General features: G+C 48.7%; 1 protein-coding gene across 4 annotated transcripts in view; it reads right to left on the reverse strand.

Moving 5' to 3' along the window:
- Nucleotides 1-23,706, reverse strand: part of SMARCC1 (SWI/SNF related, matrix associated, actin dependent regulator of chromatin subfamily c member 1) — a 383,361-nt gene that overhangs the window by 319,880 nt on the left and 39,775 nt on the right. For all 4 annotated transcript variants that reach the window (XM_033931941.1, XM_033931940.1, XM_033931939.1 and 1 more), the window contains exons 4-6: nt 22,934-23,015; nt 14,480-14,572; nt 3,929-3,998 (exon numbers count right to left, since the gene is read on the reverse strand). In XM_033931941.1, coding sequence (XP_033787832.1) covers nt 3,929-3,998; nt 14,480-14,572; nt 22,934-23,015 — 245 coding nt within the window. The remainder of the gene's footprint in view (nt 1-3,928; nt 3,999-14,479; nt 14,573-22,933; nt 23,016-23,706) is intronic.

Below are 23,706 nucleotides of genomic sequence, written 5' to 3' on the forward strand. Positions count from 1 at the left end.
GGTCGGGGCTTTGATGAGCCAATCGTCCAGGTAAGGGAACACATGAAGCCCACGAGACCTCAGGGTCGCCGCAACCACCACCATGCACTTTGTGAATACTCGTGGGGACGCGGCCAGGCCGAAGGGCAGTACCCTGTACTGGAGGTGGAGGTCCCCCACCTTGAATCGTAAAAATCTTCGGCAGGCGGGGTGCACCGGAACATGGGTATATGCTTCCTTCAAGTCGAGGGAGCACATCCAGTCCCCTTCCTCCAAGAGAGGGTACAAAACCGGGAGAGATAGCATTCGAAACTTCTCCCGGACCAGGAATTTGTTGAGCTTCCTGAGGTCCAGTATGGGGCGCAGGTCCCCGGTCTTTTTTGGGACCAAAAAGTAACGGGAGTAAAACCCCGTACCCCACTGGTCCTTGGGGACCGGCTCGACCGCTCGAAGCTTCAAGAGGGCTTTGGCTTCGGTCAGAAGGGTCGGTAGCTGCGAACGGTTGCAAGAGACTAAACTTGGGGGACTGTCCGGCGGCGAGGACACAAAGTTGAGCGAGTAGCCCTCGGAGACGATCCGGAGCACCCAAGCGTCTGAGGTAATCACGGTCCATGCCTCCCGGAAGGACCGAAGACGCCCCCCGATAGGAAGGGGTTCCTGTGAAAGCGCGGAGGGGAACCCGCCCCGTCCGCTCAGCCCGTCAAAAGGAAGGCGCGGGCTTAGAAGGGCCCTGCGCCGGGGCTTGGGTTTGACCCCCTCTGCCTCGCTGAGACGGACGTCTCGGAGGCGGTCTCGAGAAAGCCGGGGTCGACTTCTGCGGGTATCGGCGCGGCGGAGGCCGGAAGGGTTTCTGCGGCGGGGGCCTAGGTTTGGGGCGGACCAGGGATGCTAAGGAGCGCTCCTGCTCCGACAACCGCTTGGTCGCCGCGTCTAATGACTCGTCAAATAACTCGGACCCCACACAAGGCAAGTCTGCAAGGCGTTCCTGCAGGTTTGGGTCCATATCGAGGGTGCGAAGCCAGGCCAAGCGGCGCATGGCCACCGCGAAGGCCGACACCCTCGAAACCAGCTCAAAGGCGTCGTACACTGCATGGAATAGGTACAACCGCAATTGAGACAGGTTGGATATAAACGTATCGAATCCTGCTCTTTGGGAGTCCGGTAACGAGTTTCGATATTGAGGAAGGTCCTTCACCATACCACGCAAATAGGAGGAAAAGGTGAAGGCGTAATTTAGAACCCTGGTGGCCATCAGGGAATTTGAATAGAGGCGACGGCCAAACTTGTCCAGGGTCCGCCCCTCCCTGCCGGGTGGAACCGCCGCAGAAACCCGTGAGGGCTGTGATTTTTTAAGAGCAGACTCCACCAGAAGAGACTGGTGGGAGAGCTGCGCCTTATCGAACCCTTTAGGGGGAATCGTCCTATACTTAGATTCCATTTTTGAAGGCACCGACGTGACTGTAAGAGGGTTTGACAAGTTCTTCAGCCAGGTCTGCAGAAGGACACTGTTGAGAGGGAGTCTAGGTACCTCTCTAGGAGGAGTGGGAAGGTCCTGTTCCTCCAAAAATTCTTTGGAGTACTGAGAACCCACCATCAGGTCAATCCCCAGGGCTCGGGCCATGTCCTGGACAAAGGATGAAAAAGAGGACGGCCTAGCCTGGGGAGACGGGGTTCTCGACCGCCCCACCGAGGAGAGGGGGGAGGCCTCATGAGAATAATGAGGATCCCTAACCGATCCCGAATCCCAGGATCCCCTCTCCAAGGCCCTCGAGGGGGAAGGGGAATTTATCCTCCTCGCAGAACCCTTGGGCGAGGACCCCGGGGTTCGTGGAACACTCTCCCATTTCCTCGGCGAGGCGGCACGGGAAGACTTCCCACGAGGTGAGCGGAGGAGCCTCGGGTTGTCGAGGCGCAACTCCGACACCTGCAGCGCCTCGCCCCCGAGCGACGAGGAACGATCGCGCCGAGGCGAGCCTCGGGCCCGCTTGGACTTCCTCGATCGGCGCCTCGTCCGAGGTCGCGTCGAGGGCGAGGCGTCCCGGGAAGACCCGGAGGAAGAGGAGGAAAGACGGCGCACTCTGCGCAACTTTTCTTTGGGCCTCACACTCCGCTCAGGAGGCTCCCCCGAGGTCGAGGTCAGGGGAGGGGCCGAGACCGAGGTAAACGGGGCCACAGTACCCGAGACCGAGGTCGCCGAGGCCGGGGCTCCCGAGGTCGAGGGGGCCGAGGCCGGGGCCTCCGAGACCGAAGGCGCCCCGGCCGAGGTCGAGGCCGCCGGAACCGCAGCACGCTGCAACACTTCCAGGGCTCCCGACAGCTCCGATGAGATCAGGGCTCGAAGGAGATCCTGGAAGGCCGGAATCCCCACGAAGGTGGGGAGTTCCGAGTCCGGGGCACACTCCCTGGAGGGCGACCTCGGTCTCGAGTATTCCCTCGGGGTGTGCGGAGTCGAGGTCCGATGCGGGGCCGGGGTCGACCCTCCCGCCTTAGACTGAGTTGAGGATGGCTTCTTTGCTGAAGGGGATGGAACAGAGGACTTACCCGAAGCTGGCTTCGCTGACGACGTCTTCGAAGACGAGGGCCGAGGCGAAGCCGAGGCCCCCGAGGACGCCGAGGCCGAGGCCGAGGTCAAGGCCGGGGCCGAAGCCGAGGCCGACGTCGAGGCCTTAGGCGGCGCGTCGACGGCGAACAATTCAGCCATTCTGGCCTTACGGCGGCGGAGGGCCCTGTTCTGGAAAGTTGCACAGCGATCACACGACACTGTCGGATGTTCGGGCCCAAGACAGACAATGCACCACCGGTGAGGGTCAGTGATGGAAAGTAACCTCTCACACCGGCTGCATTTTTTGAATCCCGTAACAGGACGGGACATCAACGAAGAAAAAGAAGAAGGCCGGGAACGACCGACGTCCCGCGGCCACGGCTTCCGGGAGCCCCCGGAGCCCAACAAAAAACAAAATAAATTTTTTTTTTTTTTTTTTAAAGAAAAGAACCGAAAGGAAAAACGCACCGCGAACTAATTCGATCGAAAAACAAACTGAACGCGGCAGCTAGAAGGCAAAACACTGGAGCTCAGATCCACAGGGCTTTCTTGCTCCGCGGAAAAAATTGAACTGAGGACCACGAGGTGGGATGCGCCCTCTAGTGGGCGAGAAGGCATGCACATGCGTGGTGCAGTGTGCAAACTTGAAACTTCAATCAAGTTTGCTTGAAAAGCTGTCCGCGCTGGGGCTCCGTAGATGACGTCACCCACATGTGAGAATATCATGCCTGCTTGTCCTGGGATAAAAAAGATTTTGTTGGATTTGCCGGTTTTTAAGTGTCCGTTTTTTAAGAGTAGCACAGCGGGTGCAGGAGTCCGCCCGATGCTCCGGACCCAAACACTGCAAACACCAATTGTGTGGGTCAGTGAGGGAGATCGGGCGGGCACACCGCTGGCACTTCTTAAAACCGGCCTGCGGGGGCATGAAGGGGAAAACAGCCTCCGCAAAATCGAACCCCGAGGCCTGGATAATGGCAACAGGCCCCGCCGGGGCAAAAACAAAAAAAGGGTAGAAAAAATCAAAGTCTTTTTTTTTTTTTTTTGTAAATTAAGAGAGAGAAACCCGAAGGTAAAAATAAAGAAAATAAGAAAAAATACGCGAGCGGGAAGGCAAAAAGTGAGTTCAACGGCCGTTGAAAAAACACACGCGTCTTCTTCGCTCCGCGGAAACGAAGAAACTGGGGACCACGCACTCCTCCGTCGGGCGGGAAGGCACTCGCGCACGCGCGGTGCGGCCAACTAGAACTTTCTAGTTAAAAAGGTCCGTACCGAGGGCTCCGTCGGTGACGTCACCCATGCGTAAAGAATATGCTGCCTGCTTGTCCTGGGATAAATACTTGTTCTGCTCGTTCATAATACCACCCAGCAGTAAAAAAGACAAAAGATCATGTTTCTATTCAAACTTACCATCATCCACTGAAGTAGGAATGGGGTAAACATGGTGTGAGGCTTTTGACTTCTCATCAGTGACAGTTCCCTAAATGAGTATAAAGATTGGGGAGAGATGGGGAGAAAATGCATGAAAAACCGTAAGAGGGACTTTAAACTATTGAATTTGCTATTCTGGAAGCAGGTCTAAAATTTTTTGCAGAGGAACAAAACAGCTAACATACCAGGTTTAAGACTAGTCCTGATAAAACTTTCTTAGGATCTACAAAAATCTAGAAGACACATTTGGAACAACTAGAATTTTTATTTAGTTATGTATAATTAAAAATCACACATTCATAATGTGCTCAAGGTGATGTACAGCAAGCTATAACAGTAGTAGGAATGGCGAGATTAAAAGACTCACTCCACTGCCAACCCACCTACATTGTAACTGGCAACAGAAAGAGATTTTAGGTTACAGATGCTAACACAAAGGGGGAAAGGCTAAAACTGCAGTTGCTAATGGTGGGTAAGGGGGGGGGGGGAGTACCCAGCCACCTACCTTCAAAAGTCACAGCCTTAGCCTTTCTCCATTGCCCACCTATTCAGCAACTGAAGTTTAAACCCCCACTACTGCATGCCCACCTTCTTCTAGCAGTCACAGCCTAAAGCTATCACCTTCCCAGCCACCCCAACAGCCTTAATATAAAATCCCTGTCCCCACGTGCTGCGAGGGAGGATGTCATGTAGATTGGGAGGGAGGGAAGACATTCTGACTGGCAAGTTGATTATTATCAGCTATACTTGTACTCTTGGTTATAACCACATATCATCCCCATCATGTTTAATTGCCTATATGGTTGACATAGTGGAGACTTGACAACCAGCATTTAAGCATAGGAGTGACTAGGGCCAACACAGAGTGGGTACGGCTCTGGCTACTTTGTTGGACAAATTGGATGCCATGCAGGTCTTTATCTATCATCATTTACTGTGTTTCTGTGTTATACTCTCAACTCTCCCCCTCCCCCACAGTAGCCTCTCTCAATTTTTCTCTTCTCTCCCAAAAGAAACGAACCAGACTCTAAAATTTTAGATTGATCCTACCAACAGAGCTCATAGAGAAACTCCTCCACAGTAACAATTCTTCTTAGAGGCCACTTTTGTCACTACTAGAACTCCAAATTAGAGAATGACACGGTGGCAGTTTACCCGCGGCTACTGCGTTTAGCCGCGGGTAACCCGCCAAAAACGGGGAATGAAAATTAGCAGCCTCTGCGGGGACGGGGACAAGGCCATCACCGCCCCGTGGAACGGTGAATGGTCTTGTCACCGCAGTGAGGCATAAAGGATCGTGCAGTCCCCGCAGCCCCCACTCGCCCACCCGCACGCCGGCTCGATCGTTTAACCAGCTTCCTCTCTCCACCTCACCTTAGTTTGCCGGCTTTATTTTTCGGCGACCGGAACACTTTCAAAAGAGCTGCGCACGCGCGGCTGCTCAGTATTCAATCTTCTGCTCTGACCCAACTGGAAACAGGAAGTTGCAGCAGAGCAGAAGATTGAACTTTGAGAAGCCGCGCGTGCGTGGTCGCCGAAAAAGAAAACCGGCAAACTAAGGAGAGCTGGAGAGCAGTAGTGTACCAAGGGAGGGGCGGGAGGGGCGAAAAAGGTAATGGCGCCAGGCCTTGGAGCACCGAGGCAGACCGCTTCTTCCCCCTCTCAGCCGAACCCCTGCTGACCGTCCTATCTCTCCCCCCAAGTGAACCTTTCCGACCCTCCCAGCGAAAGCAGCAAACCTCCCTCCAGTAGCATCGGCTTTCTCCTCCCTCTGCCGCATCACTGATGACGTCATCAGTGACGCGGCAGAGGGAGGAGAAAGCCGCGAAGGAAGTTTGCTGCTCTCGCTGGGAGGGTCGGAAAGGTTCACGGAGGGGGGGAGATAGGAGGGTCAGCGGGGGTTCGGCTGGGAGGGGGGAGAAGCGGTCTGCCTCGTGCTCCATTACCTTCTTCGGGCAGCAGCAGCGTTTACAATTCGCTGCTGTTGCCGGCTTCAGGCCTTGTTCTCTGCCGGGTCCTGCCTACTTCCTGTTTTCATGAAGACAGGACCAACAGAGAGGAAGGCTTGAAGCGGGCAACAGCAGTGAATTGTGAATGCTGCTGCTGCCCGATGAAGTTCAGGACATCGGGGAAGGAGCTGGGAGAAATCGGCTGCTGGCTTGGGGGTGAGGGTAGGGAAAGAATCGTGGAAGTGAAGAAATTGGCACGATGGCTTTGTGGGGGCTAGGGGGGGAGAGAAAGAAAGGCAGAAATAAAGAGGGGTCAGGGGGAGAGAGAAAGAAAGGCAGAAATAAAGAGGGGTCAGGGGGAGAGAGAAAGAAAGGCAGAAATAAAGAGGGGTCAGGGGGAGAGAGAAAGAAAGGCAGAAATAAAGAGGGAGTCAAGAAGGAGAGAAAGAAAGAGGAGGGCCAGGGGAAGAGAGAAAGAAAGGCAGAAATAAAGAGGGGGGCCAGAGGGAGAGAGAAAGAAAGGCAGAAATAAAGAGGGGGTCAAGGGGGAGAGAAAGAAAGGCAGAAAGAAAGAGGAGGGCCAGAGGGAGAGAGAAATAAAGAGGGAGGCCAGGGGGAGAGAGAAAGAAAGGCAGAAATAAAGAGGGGGGCCAGGGGGAGAGAGAAAGAAAGGCAGAAATAAAGAGGGGAGCCAGGGGGAGAGAGAAAGAAAGAGGGGGAGGCAGGAGAAGAAAGAAGGACCAGAGACTCATGAAATCACCAGACAAAAAGGTAGGAAAAATGATGTTATTTTCAACTTAGTGATCAAAATGTGTCCGTTTTGAGAATTTATATCTGCTGTCTATATTTTGCACTATGGCCCCCTTTTACTAAAACGCAATAGCGTTTTTTAGCGCAGGGAGCCTATGAGCGTCGAGAGCAGCGTGGGGCATTCAGCGCAGCTCCCTGCGCTAAAAACCGCTATCGCAGTTTAGTAAAAAGGGAGGGGGAATATTTGTCTATTTTTGTATAGTTGTTACTGAGGTGACATTGCATAAAGTCATCTGCCTTGACCTCTTTGAAAACCCGCAGAATATAAATGATAATTAACATTTTCTCTGCGTACAGCATGCTTTGTGTTTTTAAATTTTTATTGTTGGTAGATCATTTTGACTTGGCCACAAAGGTAAGGGGGAGGGAGGGAGGGGAGCTGCTGAAAGACATCTAGTAATCCTTGCAGGCTTGACTGTGCAGGGAATTATTTTTGTAAAATCATGTTTTGTTATGTGACTGGCATTATCTAGACTTTAATTTCTATGAATGAATAGAATGAAAATGATATAAAATTACTTGCTTGCGGGGACCGCGTGTTCCGGCTCACACAAGGAAGGAGGGGTGAAAGGGAAAAAGTTTCTCTTCCTTGGAAAAAGATTCTGAAGTGACCTCATCAAAGAAGACCAGCACCAAATGTACAAGAAATCCCTTAAACAATGTCAAAAGAGCCCAAAATAGAAAACTGCTACTGCCTTGAGACTCCATTATTGAAGGAATCAACTTGAAATCACAGAAGAGACAGGAAAAGGTTAAATGCCTCATGGAATCCTCAGGTACAAAACACAAACCAAATTGTGAATGAAATCAGAGCAGACAGTAAGAATTATAAAATTGATGTCATTATCCATCTGGAAAAAAAGGCGTACCAGAAATAATGCCTCAGCAATACAATTTTCAGAAGTTCTATTTGCTCATGGTAAGGGAGAAGAGAGACTGCTAGTGATGGTGGGGGGACTGATAGAAGATATGAAAGAAGGGTGGTAGAAAGGAACAGATGGTAAAGGAGGGAGGGAAGGGTGGTGGTGGAAAGGAATAGAACAGACATTGAAAGAGGGTAGAGAGGAACAGACCCTGAAAGGAAATGTGGAAGGCAGAGTGGGGAGAAGACGCTGGAAGGGAAGAAGACAGATGCCAGACTATGGGGGAGCGGAGGGAAGAAGATGGGTGCTAGACGGGGACGGTGACGGGGCGGTGAATGGGATGGCAGTGGCGGTGACGGGGCGGTGAAAGGGATGGCGGTGACGGGGCGGTGAAGGGAACGGCGGTGACGGGGCGGTGCAGAGGATGGTGGGCCGGGGACGGTGCAGTGACGGGGACAGATTTTTTCCCCGTGTCATTCTCTACTCCAAATCTTCTCCTGATCAACAAGGCTCCATGCAGGCTGCATTTCCAGGGTGGACACTCTTCAACTTTCTCTCTCTATATCTCCCAATAATGTCCCAGCACACCCCTATAGCTTTCTCTCATGCAAGCACCCACCCTCCCTTCTGAAACACATATTTAGAGCTCTCTCTCTTGAAGCCTATAGCTCTCTCTCAAGCCCCCTCTCCCCTCTGAACACACATACCTAGAGCTCTTTCAACCTCCACCACTCTATATACCTTCCTATGGCATCTTCACTCCCCTTTCTCAGAAACTGAACCCATCCACATATTTCTCCACCTTTCTCTCTTGTCTATCTGCACATGTATCTCTTCAGCACCTGCATACTATACTCCTAGTGGAATTCTGTGCTAATGTGCAATGCCGAATATGAGTAGAATTCCCCAGGGATTCAATTACCCGAGGTCTGTGCAGAATTTTGGCCAGAATTGCTGCCAGTAACATCTTCAGGCAGCTTGCATAGACTCTGCAGGATTCCCTCTACCACGGTCCCGCACTTGATGATGTCATTTCCTCTTTCTTTGGCAGGACCACAGTAGAGAGAAGCCTGCAGGACCGGAGGCAGGTTGCTATTAACTGGAATAGGTGTTACTGAGGTAGTGATACACAGAAATGCTGGATTGGTGACAATGGTGAGAGGGTGAGAGATGCCGCCTGGGGAGGGGAGAGGGGTAAGAAATGCTGGCTGAGAGGGGGGACAGGGATGAGAGGGTGAGAAATGCTGACTAAGAGGGGGAAGGGGGTGAGAGATGCTGGCTGTGGGGAGCTGGGGGGGGACAGATGCTGGATGTGGGGGGCTAGGGGGGGGAAAGGGGTAAGAGATGCTGGCTGTGGGGGGGAGGGGGAACAGGGATGAGAACGTAACAATAGCCGGGTGGCTTTTTCAATTTGCCACTTTAGTCTGGTTTTTGTCATTTCAGGGGACATTGGTGACTGCAGCAGCCTGAAAAAAAAAATCATCCCAGCTGGAGTCGGCATCATGCTCCAGAGCTCCTACCTCTTCCATGAGCCTTCCCATCTGGCCCTCTCCCTTCCACCTGCAGCCAGCCACACCCCCTTCCATGCATCCCTCTTTGGCGATTCATCAGCGGTGGAGATCAAGACAGGCTCCTAACGTCAGGTCCTTCCCCTCCGCCTATTTTGTTTCAACTTCCTGTTTCAACATAGGCGGGACTTGCAGCTGCTAATACACTTAACACCACTGAAGCACTAATTTAAGTGCTGTATAAATGATGAAATAAGGGAGTCACGTGATGTCATGCATGAGAGCGGTCAATGAATTGCGGAGCTCCGTGCCCTTCCCAGCAAATCGGCTTTAATTCGTCAATAGGACCTTGCTTTGTGATGGTTTTCTCACCTCTGGCTTTTTTTTTTTAAAAAATCTGGAGACCTTAAAAATCTACTTTATCCTTATCTGAGGGTACAGATGGCGACAAAAAAAAAAAAAAAATCAAACAAAAAATCAGGAGAAGATCAAGGGGCCTGATGTTAAGATGGCGGAGCAGCCAGCCATGCTGCCTTCATTGGTCTGTGCCTCGTGGACAGCAGAAATCACAGCTGAGGTAAGTGGCGGTGGAAGCTGCTCTCGATAAAAAAATTACAAAAATTATATGACTGCTTGGAAGAAGCCCATGAACGTTTGGATAGTGTGGGATTTGAAATTTATGAACTGCAACAGAGACTTAGTGCCCTGGAGGACCAAGCCCCTGCGGGGAGAGAACCGCTGGTGATCCTGCAAAAACGAGTCAAGATGGAAAAACTTGCACTTTATAGGAATACCTGAGTCGTCTCGTGAGGGTGAGCTCCCTCGAATCCTGGCTCGCAAGTCACAGAGTGGGTCCGGTGTGCCCTACAGGATCTCAACCCAGGGCAGTTATCCTGTGCATCATACACTTTGTCCATAAAGAGGCACTTCTGCGGGCTATTTGCTCCAGCACCAAACTACATTCTATTTTGGATCAGGTCTGGGAGGTGGTGGGATATTGAAATTACTTTGTTGGCTAAAATGATAGCCCAGGAGCAAAGCTCCAGAGGGTGTTACGAGTCCGTAATAGTCAAGGGATGCTGGTGCATACAGATGCTGTCATCACAAAGGCATTTCAGACATTTTTTCAGGACTTAACCAGTGAACCAGAGAGCACGGAACTGGATAATTCCTTGTATACTGACAACGTCAACCATCCTTCCTTAAAGGTTGCACAACAGTAAGCTCTGAATTCGCCCATACAGGAAACAGAGGTCTCCTATAATATTGGGCTCGGTTCCCTGGGGAAGGCACCGGGTAGAGATGGTCTAGTAGCTGAATTTTATAAAATTCTCCAGCCGCAGGTCTCCAGCTGTTTAGCAGCGGTCTTTAATTCTCATATAGAGGCGGTGGATTTGCCGCCTTCTTTGAGAGAAGCTTTAATTATAGTACTTTTGAAGCCAGGGAAGGATCATATAGTACTTTTGAAGCCAAGAAAGGACCCTCACTCTTTGGACTCCTACAGACCCATCTTCTTGATATCCTTTGAGGCTAAATTATTTGGGAAGATCTTGGCAAATAGAATGGCTAAAGTGTTACCACCTGTTGGCACTCCAGTTTGGGTTTGTTCATGGTCACTCAGTATCAAAGAATTAGAGACGTACACTTCTCTCTTTAGAGAAAGTAAGGGCTGCATCTCTGCCCTCTTTATTGGTTAATTTTGATGCAAACAAGGCCTTTGACAAGAGTCTGTTGGGACTTTCTTTTTGCAGTGCTACGGGCTTATGGATTTGGGGGGTTGTTTTTTGGTGGGATTAGGGCTCTACTACTCCAATGACGCAGCTCTTGGTGAATGGGGTCTTTCTGATCTTTTTGAGGTGCGCAGGAGAACGAGGCAGGGGTGCCCTCTGTCTCCTCTTCTCTTTGTATTGGTCTTGGACTCCTTGCTCAAAGATATCCAGGCGCATCCAGAGATAGAGGGCATAAGTATAGGTTTGGAAATGTTTAAATTCTCAGCCTTTGCTGACGATATACTACTTCACATCACCAACCTGGAGCACTCTCTATCGTCTTTACTGAAAACCTTTGCTGAATTTGGGGACCATTCGGGCTTTCATTTAAATCTGGTGAAATCTGAGTACTTGGAGACCTTGCTCGGTTGGTGTCCCTGGTCGCCAGTTTAATTGTCCGCTTCACAAAGCGCAAGGTTCCTTCAAGTATTTGGGCATTTATTTGGGTGCTGACCCCTTCTCAACTGTATGCTCTTAATATATTAATATACCCCTTTTAGTGAAGATTACTGGTACCTGTTTTCAGCAATGGTCCATGCTTCCTTTGTCTCTTATGGGTCACATAAGTTTGTATGCTATGGTCATTTTCCCTAAATGGCTCTACTGTTTACAAACTCTCCCATTACGCTTGACATCAAGGGATATTAAATCATTGCATCAGATGGTGGCCCACTTTAGCTGGGCGGGGAAAAAAGCTAGATTGTGCTTTCCCAAGTTGATAGAGAATTGGATACAGGGTGGTTTAGGGATTCTAGATATACAATTCTATAATATGGCTTGCCTCCTTCGTCATATCGGTGATTGGTATAATAGCACAACACACCTTTCTTCCTTGGAGTTGGAATGAGCCTATTATGCTCCTTTTCATTTGTTTTATGTTCTTCAGGCCAGGGCTGGAGCACTTCCTGGCCATATTCGCTCATCTAGAATTTATCAAAGAGCCAGGAAGGGTTGGAAAGATCTTGCCAAATGGGGTGGATTTAATCATCTATATAGCTGCCTTTTGCTGATACAGGGCAATGGTGCCTTTAGTCTAGGAATGGAATTGGGTGTTTTTCTTAAATGGGGCTCACAGGGTATAATACTTCTTCAAAATGTACTAACTGCGGTAGGCACCCTACGTTCGCTGAGCTCTTTTGGCATGGAGGAGGCCTCTTGGACAATGACTTTTGCCTACCGACAACTTGACCATTATGTCAGGTCTTTCCCACAGCACTTGGGAGGATTTCTTTTCTCTTGAGGAAGTGGACCATTTGTCTATATCATTGCTTTATAAAAAAATTGGATCAGAATCAGCCCCCGCGGGTTTTCACAGAGGTGCTGGACAGATGGTCCATGAACTTGGGAGTCAACTTGACCACAGTAGAATTTCAATGTTTAATCCATTTGGTTCCCACTTGGGTGGCCTCCTCAGAACTTCAAGAATGTCAATTTCATATACTCTTATCAAGCATATATTTCACAACACCAGCTTTATCTGATGGGCAAGACTTCTTTGGTCATTTGCAGCTGGTGTACAGGGGCTTCTAATACTTTTATACATGCTTTGTGGCACTATCCCAGTATAAATAGTTTTTGGAAGGAGGTTCTGGGTTATTTGGGTGATATTTTGCCAGCCCATTACCTTTCGTCTTGGTGGGGTACTTCTAGGTCAGGTTGCAGCCTTGCAGGTCAAGGGGAGAGGCTCAAGGCTCTTGTTCTTGAAGGCATGACTATTGGGTAAGAAATGTATTCTTCAATTTTGGATGCACAAAGTGGCCCCTTCTTTCTGGCACTGGAGAAATCCCTTGCATGAGCTGCTGCTTTTTGAATTTAGGGCTTTGAATCTCATTTTTAAATGCTCTTAACGCTTTTATTCTATTTGGGGTCCTTACATTAATTGGTTGTTACCTCGTTCACGTAGCTATTTTCTCAATAAGCTTGGAGATTTGGCTTTACACTCCAAAAATATTTAGCCATTTTTCATCTAATTGCTGACCTTTTTCTTTCTTTCCACTACATTTGCTGCTTGAAGAGGGTATAAAGGGTTGTTGGGGGGGAGGGGGGAAGGAGGATGATTTGAGTGATATGATGTGCAAGTAGCCTTTAGATGGTTTTACTTGATGTTTGCTTTTGGTGTTCTATGACTGAGTTTGCTTCTATTGTTTCTCTTTTTTTATGCTTTAAGTCAGGGGTGTCAAACTCAGTTACACTGAGGAGCCAAAATCCAAAACACAGGCTAAGTCGCAGGCCAGACCCCACCCAAACTCTGCTCCAGACCCCACCCTGTTCTTCCTGAACAGTGCAAAATAAAGACAGCAGATGTAAATTCTCAAAATAGACACAATTCAATCCCTAAATTCAAAATAAAATCATTCCCTCTACCTTTGTTGTTTCCGTCCCTCCATGCTGTACCTCAACTAGGTGCCCCCTCTGGCAGGTGTCTTACCTTCTGGCCAGCTCCCACCTGGCTGTTTTATGCGGCTCGCAGTGCACTGCAGCATTTTCAATGCCGCTCCCGGTATTATCTTCTGGCCGGCTCCCTCCTCCTCACTGCTGCAGTGTGCACAAAGCCACAGGCAGTGGCTCCTATGCACATCCTGCACCTCATCTGGAAGCATTCGCTCTGACGTTGCAACTTCAAAGAGAAGGCTTCTGGTTCAGACACAGGACATGATAGGAGCTGCCGCCCATGGCTTTGTGTACACTGCAGCAGTGAGGAGGAGGGAACTGCAGGGCTGTGGAGTCGGTAGATAAATGTTCCGACTCAGACTCCTCAGTTTTTTGTGCTTCAGACTCCGACTCCAGGTACCCGAAATTTCCTCCGACTCCACAGCACTGGTTAATTTTCAGATCGTTAAAATGGAATGTCAAGTTGAGAGAAATGAGCATTTTCGACACCACCTTCTTTTTGCTTTTAATCAAGGTTCTAAGGCCGCAGAAGCTGCTCGCAACATTTGTGCTGTGTATATAGTGGGTGCTATAGCTGAAAGAATCACTCGTGATTGGTATGCCAAGTTCAAAAATGGAGTCGGTAGATAAATGTTCCGACTCCGACTCCAGGTACCCGAAATTTCCTCCGATTCCTTGACTACGACTCCACAGCCCTGGGGAGCTGGCAAGAAAACACCAGGGGTGGCAATGAAAGCACCGCCTCGCACCACGGGCTGCATAAAACGGCCAGGTGGGCCTAAGTCTGACACCTGTGCTCCAAGTGATGTGTTCATCACCAACTTTGTGGTTAGTGTTAGGGGGGGGGAGTTCTTTGGGGGAGGGGATAAGTATTCTCCAGGGCCCATAAGAATCTGGTGTAATTGGTATAGCCTCCAGTTATCTAATTGTTATTAGGGGGGGATAGCAGCTTGAGTTGCAGTTGGTATTGTAGAACTGATGACGATTGCTTTCATAGTCTTGCATTGATGTTCTTCAATATATGAACCACTTGTGTATTGTTTGTTTCATTTTTTCTGCTTGTATTTTGATTATCATCAATAAAAATGTTTGAACATTTAAAAAATGATGAAATAAACTTCCAAAATGAAATATAAGCAGAACAAGTCAGTGAATTAAACCAAGTTCCCTAACAATTTTTACATAAACACTCTAAAGATAACATACAACTTAAACCTAAACAAAACTAATATTCATTTACCTGATTACGTTTAATAATGTCCTTCAGTTTATTGGCCAACTTGAGGTCAATATCTGGAACGAGGTAGACAGTTGGTCTGGTCAGACAGTTGTTCTGCAAAGATGGTCAGAAACCAAAACAATGGTCAGAGAAGCACAGTTACTTACCATAACAGGTGTTATCCAGGGACAGCAGGCAGATATTCTCACAGATGGGTGAATTCATCCATGGAGTCCGGTACGGACAGTGCTAAAGTGTACTGTCTCTTTAAGCTTTGACTGTCTGCACTGCACATGTGTGAGTGCCTTCCCGCCCGATGCCGGCTCACGAGGTTATTAGTTCTATGCCCAAGTAAAAAAACCAACTAGATAGGAGGTGGGCAGGCTGTGAGAATATTTGCCTGCTGTCCCCAGATAACACATGTTACAGTAAGTAACTGTGCTTTATCCTTGGTTAAACAGGTAGTATATTCTCACAGATGGGACTCCCTAGCTTAGCTAAAGTGTTGGCCTCCAAGGAAAACAGAAATGTTTAGTGCATCACAAAATCAGATATATTGTCTGATACCAGTAGGTGGAGAGTAAGGGAAGAAAAATAGATAGAGGACTAATAAGCATTATACAACTGTCCTCAGCAAGAGTGAAAGGTAAGAACTCAACAAAACAAAAATGTATGGAGGCTGTGAAATAGAAGCAGACCTCAGAGCGGCAGGCAAATTAGATCTTAGGAGAGGGAGACGCCAAAAAAAAATATACAATAGATTGGATATTGGAAAGGAGCATGTACAAGAAGAGTGACCAGACCCAAAAACTAGTTGAAGCTGTTCTTGTCCCAGGTCGATACGGATAAGAACATAAGCAATGCCTTTGCTGGGTCAGACCTGAGGTCCATCGCGCCCAGCAGCCCGCTCACGCGGCGGCCCAACAGGTTCAGGACCTGCACAGTAATCTTCTATCTATACCCTTCTATCCCCTTTTCCAGCAGGAAATTGTCCAATCCTTTCTTGAACCCCAGTACCATACTCTGCCCTATTACGTCGATGGGAATCGAAAGGGAAAACTGCAATGAAAATGTAGTTCCTGTCAATAGAATGTTGAGGAAAAAGCAGGAAATAAAACATAGGAGAGAAACTCCATGACTATGAGAATGTAGAGGAAGTTGGAAACAAAGACTGGCCTGCGGGCAAGTCATATGTCAGCAGTACTCCCCCTGAGCGCTGTCTGAGAGCTCTGATATGTCTTGTAAAGCGAATAGAGCCAGTGCTTGAGGTTTATCAATTGTTAAGAGTGCAAATAAAGTAAAGGAGAAATAGTACTTCTCAAATTCCGCTTGAACATTCTCCACTCCGGCTATGTGGTAAGCTGATATTTCTTGAAGGTGCGACTCTGCCCAGACCATGAGCAGAGTCGCCTCCTGTGCCACCAAAGTGCTCCTGGTACCCCTAAAGATTGATATAGGCCACTGCCATGACATTGTCTGTCAGAAACCTGATGACTTGCCCATCAGAAAGGACTGGAAGGCTAGCAACACCAGACAGATGGCTCTGGTCTCCAAGACATTGATCGACCAAAAAGCCTCCTCCGTTGCCCAGGTGCCTTGAGTTGAGTGACCTAGACACTGAGCTCCCTAATCGAGAAGACTGGCATCTATGAGCAGCACCATCCACTGCGGCTGATCCAGACTCGCCCCTTGTACAAGATGGGGGGGGGGGTCTGGAGCCACCAACGAAGACTGCCCTGAGCTAAGACCGGAAAAGGAACAAGGTGATCCAAACTACCTCTGAGGCGACCACCTCCGAGGCGACCACCTCCGAAGAAGAGCATACTGAAGAGGACGCATGTGGGCCTGCGACCACCTCACTACATCGAGGGAAGCTGCCATCGACCCCAAGACTTGGAGAAAATCCTGCACCCGAGGACACTGGGACGCCATAAGCAGGCGAATCTGAGATTGCAATTTGTTTACCCGGGCCTCAGGAAGGAAGACCTTTCCCAAGGAGGTGTCGAACACCACACCTAGATACTCCAGGTGCTGAGAGCGAGACAGCCGGCTCTTGGCAAGGTTGACTACCCATCCCAGCGACTGCAGAAACTCCACCACCCAAGTCGTGACCCGAGTGCTCTCCTGTAACGACTTCGCTCGAATCAACCAGTAGTCCAGGTAGGGATGAACTAGAATGCTCTCCTTACGCAACGCTGCCCACCATTACCTTGGTGAACGTCCACGGAGCTGTGACCAGACCAGAGGGAAGTGCACAGAACTGATAATGTTGCCCCAAGATCGCAAACCGCAGGAAGTGATGATGGAAGGCACGAATAGGAATGTGCAAGTAGGCCTCGGTCAGATCTAGAGAGGTCAGAAACTACCCCAGCTGAACCGCCAGAATCACAGACCGCAGAGTTTCACTGCGGAAGGAAGTCACATGAAGAGCCCTGTTGACCCCCTTCAAATCCAGGATGGGCCGAAAATCCCTTCTTTCTTTGGCACCACAATATAAATCAAGTACCAACCTGTGTCCCACTCCTGCGGGGCAACTGGAACCACTGCATGGAGACCAAACAATCTTCGAATGGTCTGGAGAAATTCCAGCTGCTTCCACGGCACCTGCAAGGAAGAAGCGAGAAAACGATCTGGCAAGGAAGGGGCAAACTCCAGAGCATAACCGTCCGGAATCACCTCCAGAACACACTGATCAGACATGATGTCTGCCCACTTTGGATAAATATCCCTCAGCCGGGCACCCACCGGAACCAAGAAAGGTGCCGGCAAAGAGTCATTGGGCAGGATAGGCGGCAGGGGACCCGGCAGGGGCACTACCCGTACCCTGGCGGGCCCCACAAAAGGACTGCATGCGCTGGAAGAACCTGCCTCTAGAGAGCCCAGGGGACTGAAAAGAGGCAGCCCCGCAACCAAGGCAGAAATGGCGGAAATCACGCCCACAAGCAGAGCCACCTCGAGCCAGCAGCCTAGGCCTATCCTCAGGCAAGTGAGGCACTTTAGAATCAGTGAGAGTCTGAACTAACCTGTCCAGGTCCTCACCAAACAAGAAAGATCCTTTAAAAGGAAACTTTGTCAACTTAGCTTTGGACGCTGCATCTGCTGACCAAGCACGAAGCCACAAGTTACGGCAAGCTGCCACTGCAAATGCCAACGACTTGGCAGAAGCTTGCAAGAGCTCATACATGGCATCTAAAAGATAAGAAGCACCCAATTCCATCTTTGTCACCTTGCACTTGAGTAATTCCCAATCCTTAGTTTTACAATCAAGGACATGCTTGACCCAGCAAAAACACGCCCGAGCCACCAGCCCGCCACACATCATCGCTTGGACTACCAGAGCTGTCACATCAAAACTCTGTTTAAGGAGGGACTCCAACTTACACTCCTCCAGGTCCTTCATGGCCGCATCGCCCTCAACAGGCATGGTATGCCTGTTAGAAATAGCCAAGATCACTGCGTCCACTACAGGCGACTTCAGTGTGTCTATAACCCCTTCAGGAATGGGATACAGGAAGGCCATGGAGCACACAAAACGAAAGGGAGCTTCCGGCACTTGCCACTGTGCGAGCATAATATCCCGAATATCCTGATGCATAGGAAAAGAGCAGGAAGCAGAGCAGATCACCTTAAGCAAGGGATCCACCGTACGCGGGGGCTGCGACACGATGTCCTCAAAGTGCAAAACCGAGGAGACCTGAAGAATTAACTCATGAAGCTCTTCCCACTGAAAAAATGCACACCACAGACGCATCTTCACTAGCTGAGGGGGTGCTCGAACTCCTCACTGGCAGTATCTAACCCCCCCAAGAGGATCCTGGAAATCCCCCCAAGGGTCCAGGTACTCATCAATAACATCTTGCTCCTCTGGGCAAAAATCCTTATCCCAAGAGACCCTCGGGCGTTTGGATGAGAGAGGAGTAGAGGGGGGCAAAACCACCGCTGTGTGGGGCAGCACTGGGGAAGACGTCAAGGGCAACCCCGAGACCCCCATAGTGGATACAGAATCTCCAGTCACCAGCACATAAGCTTTACAAAGTGCTAACATAAATTCAGGGGGAAAAAACCCCGGTGGCCCCAAGGGACTCTGTGCCTCAGCAGGGGACCCTGCTATACCTTGCTCCTGTATTTCCAGAACAGGGGGAAGGTCATCTGAGGTAAAGAAATGAAGGAGGAGGTTCCTGCCGAAATTGGACCTGAAACCGCCAAAATTGGAGCTCCTGCGGTCTGGCGTGTCTGAAAAGCCTGGAACTTTCCTGACGCTGAGGCCGAGGAACTGACCGACACGAAAAGGGAATCCCCAGCCACTCCGGCAGTAAGCTGTGCGAGGTACATGCCCTGGCCACCAGCATACGCTGCTGACGAGGCTACCCCGCTGCTCCAGCCTGCACAACGCTTGCTCAGGCGGGCCACGAGTACCTCACGTCTGGAGAACAATGAGCATTTTTTTTTCCTTTAAAAGTGCTCATTGTGCTGAAAAGTGCCCTAGCTGAAAAAAAAGGTGCCAGTTAGATGAGAAAATATAGTAAAGAGGCAGTTTTAAAGGGAAATGAGCCCTTTAGACCGGCACACCTCAGGATTTTGTCCTTTTTTTTTTTTCTCTTACAGAAGAGATTCCACGGCTCTCAAAGCTGGCCTACCGGGGGGCCAGGCCGCTGGTTGAGGCACCTCTACAAAAATGTGGGGAGGTGGAGGAAGGACCTAGCACGAGACCCGCCAAGTTTATCACCCCCCGAGGTCGGACGTATCCCCAAACAGGACCCAAATACTGTGTTCAATTTTGGAGGCCACATTATCAAAAGGACGTGCTGAGAATAGAGTCGGTTCAGAGATTGGCCACTAGGATGGTCTCAGGATTCAAGGATCTCCCATATGAAGAACATCTACATAACATAAGAACATAAGCAATGCCTCTGCTGGGTCAGACCTGTGGTCCATCATGCCCAGCAGTCCGCTCACGCGGCGGCCCAACAGGTCCAGGACCTGTGCAGTAATCCTCTGTTTATACCCCTCTATCCCCTTTTCCAGCAGGAAATTGTCCAATCCTTTCTTAAACCCCTGTACTGTACTCTGCCCTATTACGCCCTCTGGAAGCGCATTCCAGGTGTCCACCACTCATTGGGTAAAGAAGAACTTCCTAGCATTCGTTTTAAATCTGTCCCCTTTCAACTTTTCCAAGTGTCCTCTTGTTCTTTTATTTTTCGAAAGTTTGAAGAATCTGTCCATGGCAGGATAACTTCTTTTGTCCTTGTTGTAATACCCTTCTTGATTATGCCTAGCATTCTATTTGCTTTCTTAGCGGCTGTTGCGCACTGTGCCGTCGGCTTCATTGTCATGTCCACCATTACCCCCAAGTCCCTTTCTTGGTTGCTCTCATTCAATAATATCCCTCCCATCGTATAGTTGTACCTCGGGTTTTTGTTTCCAACATGCAATACTTTACATTTCTCAACGTTGAACTTCATCTGCCATCTCGCTGCCCATTCCCCCAATTTGTTCAAGTCCCTTTGCAATTCTTCGCATTCCTCTTTAGTCCCAGCTCCACTAAATAGTTTTGTATCGTCCGCAAATTTTATTATCTCACACTTCGTGCCTGTTTCTAGATCATTTATGAATATATTAAATAGCAGCGGCCCGAGCACTAAGCCCTGCGGAACACCACTCGTGACCCCCATCCAGTCCGAGTAGTGGCCCTTCACCCCTACCCTCTGTTTCCTACTCGCCAACCAGTTTCTGATCCATTTATGTATGTCTCCGTCCACTCCATGGTTCTTCAGTTTCCGGAGTAGACGTTCGTGAGGCACCTTGTCAAAGGCTTTTTGGAAATCAAGGTATATGATGTCTATGGGGTCTCCTCTGTCCATCCGTTTGTTAATTCCTTCGAAGAAGTGCAATAAGTTCGTTAGGCACGATCTCCCCCTGCAGAAACCATGTTGGGTTGTTTTCAAAAGTTCGTTTCTTTCCAGATGTTCATCGATGTGTTCTTTAATCAGTGCTTCCGCCAGTTTCCCCGGAACAGAGGTCAAACTCACTGGTCTGTAGTTTCCCGGGTCACCTCTTGATCCCTTTTTAAAGATGGGCGTGACATTGGCTATCTTCCAATCCTCCGGGATCATGCCTGTTTTCAAGGATAGGTTGCAAATTTGCTGCAGTAGTTCCGCTATCTCCTCCTTTAATTCCTTCAGAACCCTGGGATGGATTCCGTCCGGACCCGGGGATTTGTCAGTTTTAATTTTTTCTATCTGCCTGTGTACATCATCAAGGCTCACTTCCATGGATGTTAATTTTTCTGCTTGATTTCCATTGAAGATTTGTTCAGGTTCCGGTATGTTGGTTGTGTCTTCGTTTGTAAATACAGACGAGAAGAACATGTTGAGTCTTTCTGCGACTTCTTTCTCCTCCTTCACCGCTCCCTTCCTGTCTCCTTCGTCCAGCGGTCCCACCTCCTCCCTAGCTGGCTGTTTCCCTTTAACATATCTGAAGAACGGTTTGAAATTTCGTGCCTCCCTGGCTAACCTCGCTTCATACTCTCTTTTGGCTTTTCGAACCACACGGTGACATTCTTTTTGATACTTCCTGTGCTCCTTCTGGTTCCCTTCAGTTTTGTCCTTTTTCCATTTCCTGAATGAATTTTTCTTATTGCCTATCGCTTCCTTCACTATTTTAGTCATCCATACTGGGTCTTTTGTTCGACCCTTTTTGCACCCCTTTCTGAATCTGGGGATGTGCAGATTTTGTGCCTCGCTCACTGTGTCTTTGAAAAAAGACCAGGCATGTTCTACTGTTTGCCATTTTTTGGAAGTGTTCCTAAGTTTCTTCCTTACCATTTCCCTCATTGCTTCATAGTTTCCTTTCCTAAAGTAGAAAGATGTCGCTATGGTTCTCTTTCCGTTCGGTATGCCTACTTCAACCTTGAACTTGATCATATTATGATCACTGTTTCCCAACGGTCCCACTACTTCCACTTCCTTTGCAGGTCCCCTTAGTCCATTTAGGATTAAATCCAGAGTGGCATTTCCTCTCGTCGGTTCTCTAACAAGCTGCTCCATGAAGCAATCTTGTATAGCCTCCAGGAATTCTGTCTCCCTAGCGCATCTTGAGCTTCCAAGACTCCAGTCTATCCCAGGATAGTTGAAGTCTCCCATAACAACTGTGTAACCGCTTTTGCATTCTCGCTTCATCTCGGCATCCATTTCTTTATCGCTATCTCCGGTTTGCCCGGTAAGTTGCAGCTATACTCTATCGAGGAACGCAGAAAGAGGGGAGAAATGATAGAGACGTTCAAATATGTTACTGGCCGTATGGAGGTGGAAGAAGACATCTTTTTCCTTACAGGACCTATGGTGACAAGCGGGCATCCGCTAAAAATCAGGGGTGGGAGATTTCATGGTGACACTAGGAAGTATTTCTTCACCGAAAGGGTGGTTGATCGTTGGAATGATCTTCCACTTCAGGTAGTAGAGGCCAACAACGTGCTCGATTTTAAGACTAAATGGGATAAACATGTGGGTTCGCTTCGAGGAAGTGCTTAGTGGGGTGGGTTATTCGAGTGGGCAGACTTATTGGGCTGACGACCCTTTTCTGCCGTCATACTCTATGTTTCTATGTCCAAGCTCTATCCAGCACAAAAGGGGAATCCAGGAGTCCAAAACAAAATTCCAACAGTACTAAGAGAGGAGCCAAATTAGTCTTCTTACCTGCTAAGGAGACTGAGACAAACTAAGTTACTGGGCAGATTCTAGCCTGATATACAAGTTTGTGCTCAGTCTCCACCTGCTGGTAGAAGTAAGGCATATAACCCATTCGTAAGGACTATACCATTCTACCAAGAGATACAGAAAAGAGAGTTTTGTTTTGTTAATGGATCTGTTTGTTTGTAGATTTAAATTGTGAGGAACCCTGACCCTGAAGAAAGACTACTGAAACATGGTCATTCAGGAGAGGCGATCCTTACAATGCCTTTGATAAACAGATAAGTGAATCTTCATTGATGAAAGTAAAATAAAAGTAAATATTTATAGATAGTAAATGAAAAATCTGGACCTATGAAGAATTTGGCTGATAAAGTGATAATACGAACATGCACATTTCATCGCTCATACCAAACTTCTGAGGATCCATCTTAAAACTGTAATGAAATAAATTGATAAATTGTATTTATTTCATGAAGATTAGACCTTTAATAGATGGTATCTGTAAGTACCGAGTTCCATGGATGACATCACTCACATATGAGATAATACCTGCTTGTCCTCAGAGAAAGCTGCTTATCAAGTCTGTCTATCACCATCAATACAGAATTCTTCTGCTGGTAGGAAAAGGACACAGTCCAATTGTTTGGACTGGTATTGCAGGGATTAATAAGAAAGGGATTTTTCACACTTTATTAGAGTTAAGCCTATTGTATACTCCCAGGCCATATTTTAAGGGCCCATACAATAAGGGAGAGGGTATTATTGCTGTTCTAAGAAGACTTACCTGAACTAGTGCTTTTTCAATGTTCATAAACATTTCCACATTTCGATCCATTCGTGATGGGTTCTGCAAGTCAAATCTCCTCCTGAATGAAAAAGAGAATACTGTGAATTCTAAAAATGCCTTCCCAATACAGCAAACAAGAGTTCAGGATTCATGGCAGATTCAATTGCTCTGTCACATGTATGTGATTAAATGGACTTTGCCTTTCAAGTTAGAGGTATAAATTCAGTACATAATCTTTAACTTAGAAAAACAAACCCATGAAATTGTTTCACATGTTATTTTAGGCCTTTCTAAAGATGAAAATAATAAGCCTAAGAGAACAAGGAGAAATTAGGTTCTTACCTGCTAATTTTCTTTCCGTTAACTTGTAGATTGGTATAGTCCTTACAAATGGGTTATATGCCTCACTGCTACCAGCAAGTGGAGACTGAGCACAAACTTGTACAGTGGAACCTTGGTTTACGAGCATAATTAGTTCCAGAAGTATGCTCGTAAACCAAATTGCTCGTATATCAAAGCGAATTTCCCCATAGGAAGTAAGGGAAACTCACTTTGATCGGTTCCATCCCCCCCCCCCCCCCGAGGCTACCGGCGCTGCTCCATTCCCCCCCCCCTTGAGGCCACCGATGCTGCTCCATACCCCCCTTCCCGCGATCTGGCATCCCCCCCGCTCACGTCGCCCCCCCTCCCCCGCGATTCTACATCCCCCCGAGCACTGAAACGAAATCCCTTACCCCGATTGGGCACCGGCACCAACACCAACGCATAGG

Source organism: Geotrypetes seraphini, chromosome 2, assembly GCF_902459505.1.
Source record: "Geotrypetes seraphini chromosome 2, aGeoSer1.1, whole genome shotgun sequence".
Lineage (NCBI taxonomy): Eukaryota > Metazoa > Chordata > Amphibia > Gymnophiona > Dermophiidae > Geotrypetes > Geotrypetes seraphini.